General features: G+C 44.0%; 1 protein-coding gene across 1 annotated transcript in view; it reads left to right on the forward strand.

Moving 5' to 3' along the window:
• LOC311235010 (ras-related protein Rab-40A-like) overlaps positions 1–406 on the forward strand; it is a 45,407-nt gene extending 45,001 nt beyond the window's left edge. Inside the window, exon 2 of the mRNA XM_084322322.1 lies at positions 3–406. Coding sequence (XP_084178448.1) covers positions 3–172 — 170 coding nt within the window. The 3' untranslated portion in view covers positions 173–406. The remainder of the gene's footprint in view (positions 1–2) is intronic.
• The last annotated feature ends 2,593 nt before the right edge of the window (positions 407–2,999 follow it).

The raw sequence follows: 2,999 nt of genomic DNA on the forward strand, positions 1-2,999 counted from the left end.
CCACCTGGTGGACAAGCTGCCCCTCCCCGCGGCCCTGCAGTCCCACCTCAAGTCCTTCTCCATGGCCAACGGCCTCAACGCCCGCATGATGCACGGACGCTCGTACTCCGTCACCGCCGACGCGGCGCACCAGGGTGGCGCCACCAAGAGGACCGAGGGGCGGCGCTGGTGAAGAAGCCCAAACTCATCCGGCCCCTCATTCCCTCCTCGGCCCAGGGCTGCGCGCGTAACAGCTGTAAGATATCTTAAATTGCACTGCGGAAGAGGAGGACTTGGACGGGGCGTGGCGTGAAGTGAAGTGACGCCGCGGAGGAAGGAGAGGAAGCTGTGGATACAGTGGTGTGTACAGCGTGAGATGTACAGTATCTGCGCGTGTTTGTGTTACTCAGCCGGGTCAGGGAATCAGTTCCACATCAGTTCCACCAGTCATCCCGAGCTAGACCTCGACAGAGCTGAGCGCGAACATCGTCGTCGGCGTATAGTTCCTCGAATGAAACGGCAACGCCGTATATAGGTCGAATTCTGATCTCAAAACTCGGGATCTACCGCACTCTACTCCCTTGATTTCTGCGGTTCCTGATATTTTAGTGCCATCGCCATGGTTACAGCCGCCGACTCCCCCGAGCGATGGATGAGGGCTTGTTGTTGTGATCAGACCGATCGCACAGGCGAACCCCAAAACGGGTGTCGTCGTAGTGGGTACAGAATCGGTGGCGGTATGGAGGGTGATTTCTCACAAATCGTGCCTCAGGGGGGGGGGGGGGGGGGGCTGTGTAAAATAAACAGGCCCTAAGTACCCGCAGGCATGGTTACATTCTTTTAGGCATGTCCACGATGACACCCGCACTCATAACACACACATAGTGACCTTATTTTGCACAACTATCTTAACCTATTTGCGTGAAGAAGAAACACACTTTTTAAATCCCCGTCCTTCTCTTAAATTAAATGTACCGGAGCGGTGCCTTTTTTCACAATCTTGATTTTACAAAATGTTGACGTGCCGTTTTAGTTTCGGACGATGAAATCTGGATTTTCAGATTCGGCGACTCGTGTGATTCGTGTATGATATTTGTACGGTAGGTCTTTTAAATAGTGTTGTTTGATACGATATTGTAGTTCTTTTAGTTTTGGTTTGTACATGATGTTATATCGCTTCCCCCCCCACGATGACTCGCACCACCTCCAAAGACTATATTATAGCCAAGCGAGAGCTCGACAAAGGACGTCTCTGAACAAACAAGCCTGTTTTGCACAGTTTGTCGATGTTTAATAAGAAACACATTTCCAATAAACTTCACTGACAGGAAGTTGGGAGTGGTGTTTTTGTGTTTTTTTGGCCATTGTCTGTCTGTCGTCAATCTTTCATCTTCCGACGGTGAGTTTGCGCTTCCTGAATATGCGCGTTTCCAGACATTCTTTCTACTGGCTCCAGCTATTAGAGGAACGTATAGCATACGACCAGTTTGGCTCGTTGTCCTTTGTGACAAACCCAGAGAGCACACTGCAAAAGATGGCATTTCTAATCAAGTTAAATAATTTTTATTTGATTTTTTACAAATGAGCTTATATCCAGGATTTTCCCTTCAAAACAAGCCAATGCAACTTGAAACGGAAAGGAAGGACCTGCCTTATTTCAAGATATTGTCGCTCGTTTCGGGAAGTGAATCTCTTGAACCAAGTTCCGTTGGATTGGAACAAGTAAGATCATCTAATCAAATCAAATTTATTTGTAAGGCCCAACAACACACGTTAATGTTCCCATGGGCCGGACACTTCTTCTTTAAACAAGTCAAGAAGAAACATCACAATAAGAACAAAACAAGAACACCATAAGGTCCAAAAAATATTAAATAAATGCAACACTCCCAGACATACCCCACGCAAAGGTAAGGAAAAACTCACTAAAACCTAGCAATAGGAGGGTTAGAGAGTTCCCATGTTTGTAGTGGGCGGAGATGAAGCAATAAATACAAGTAGTGAGCATATGCATACATGGTGACAGTAGAATCATAGTATATAAGAAAATTGTGAAGACAGAGACAGGTTAAAAGGTTCTCCTATGTCTGCAGAAAAGCAGACAAGGGAGCAAATAGACATCCTAACTAAACTAGACAGATTAATCTAAGGGTCAGGCCCCGACCAGGTGATATCAGGGTAGGTTGAAGGAGAGAGAGAAAAGATGGGTCTTAAGCAGGGATTTAAAAGCTTCGACAGAGCAGGCGCCCCTGACGACGGCAGGTAATTTGTTCCACAGGTAGGGAGCGCGGTAGTGTGTTGTGGAAACTACTCTTAAAACTATAGTTTACCAAACTAGCTATTTAACAATTTAAGAAGTTAAACTACAATTTGAACTATTCTCAAAAGATATGTCAAACTAACGGTACTTTTGAAAAAAAAGGAGTTCAACTACATCCAAACTACAGTGTGGGACATTATCGCAATCTGAGTCTGGAATATGAAATAGGTACGTGGAGCAGCAAACTGAACTGATATAGAGTGTGTTGCCAAGTGTTTGATAGAGTGACCAGGCAAAACCTCACTTCTTGAGTGTGTTTTAAGTTGAGGACAAACTGCAGTTTGATTTTATTTTATTTTATTAAGGATCCCCATTAGCTGGTGCCATAGCAACCAGCTAGTCTTCCTGGGGTCCACACAAAAAAAAACATACAAAAACCATTATTATTGCAAAACAAAATTATTAATTGTCAGTACTAACTCAACACACAATGCCTAATGAAGCTAACAAATAGGATAGCTAAAATTACATGTGAGGAAATGAAAGGAGTTGTTGAGGAGGAATCAGGTAAATGCTTATTTCTTTAGGACCGGAGTTTTGTAATTAATGACCTATACTACATGACCCAAGGTAATTAACTACTGAACATACTATAGAAATGTGAACGTAGTTAAAGGTGCTATAGATAACATTTTATGTAGAGTAATCATTTCTTTAAAAAAAAGTATTGCTTAACACTATGGTCGCCGAAAACGCCTTT

Source organism: Notolepis coatsorum (genome assembly GCF_963971535.1).
Source record: "Notolepis coatsorum genome assembly, chromosome: 10".
Lineage (NCBI taxonomy): Eukaryota > Metazoa > Chordata > Actinopteri > Aulopiformes > Paralepididae > Notolepis > Notolepis coatsorum.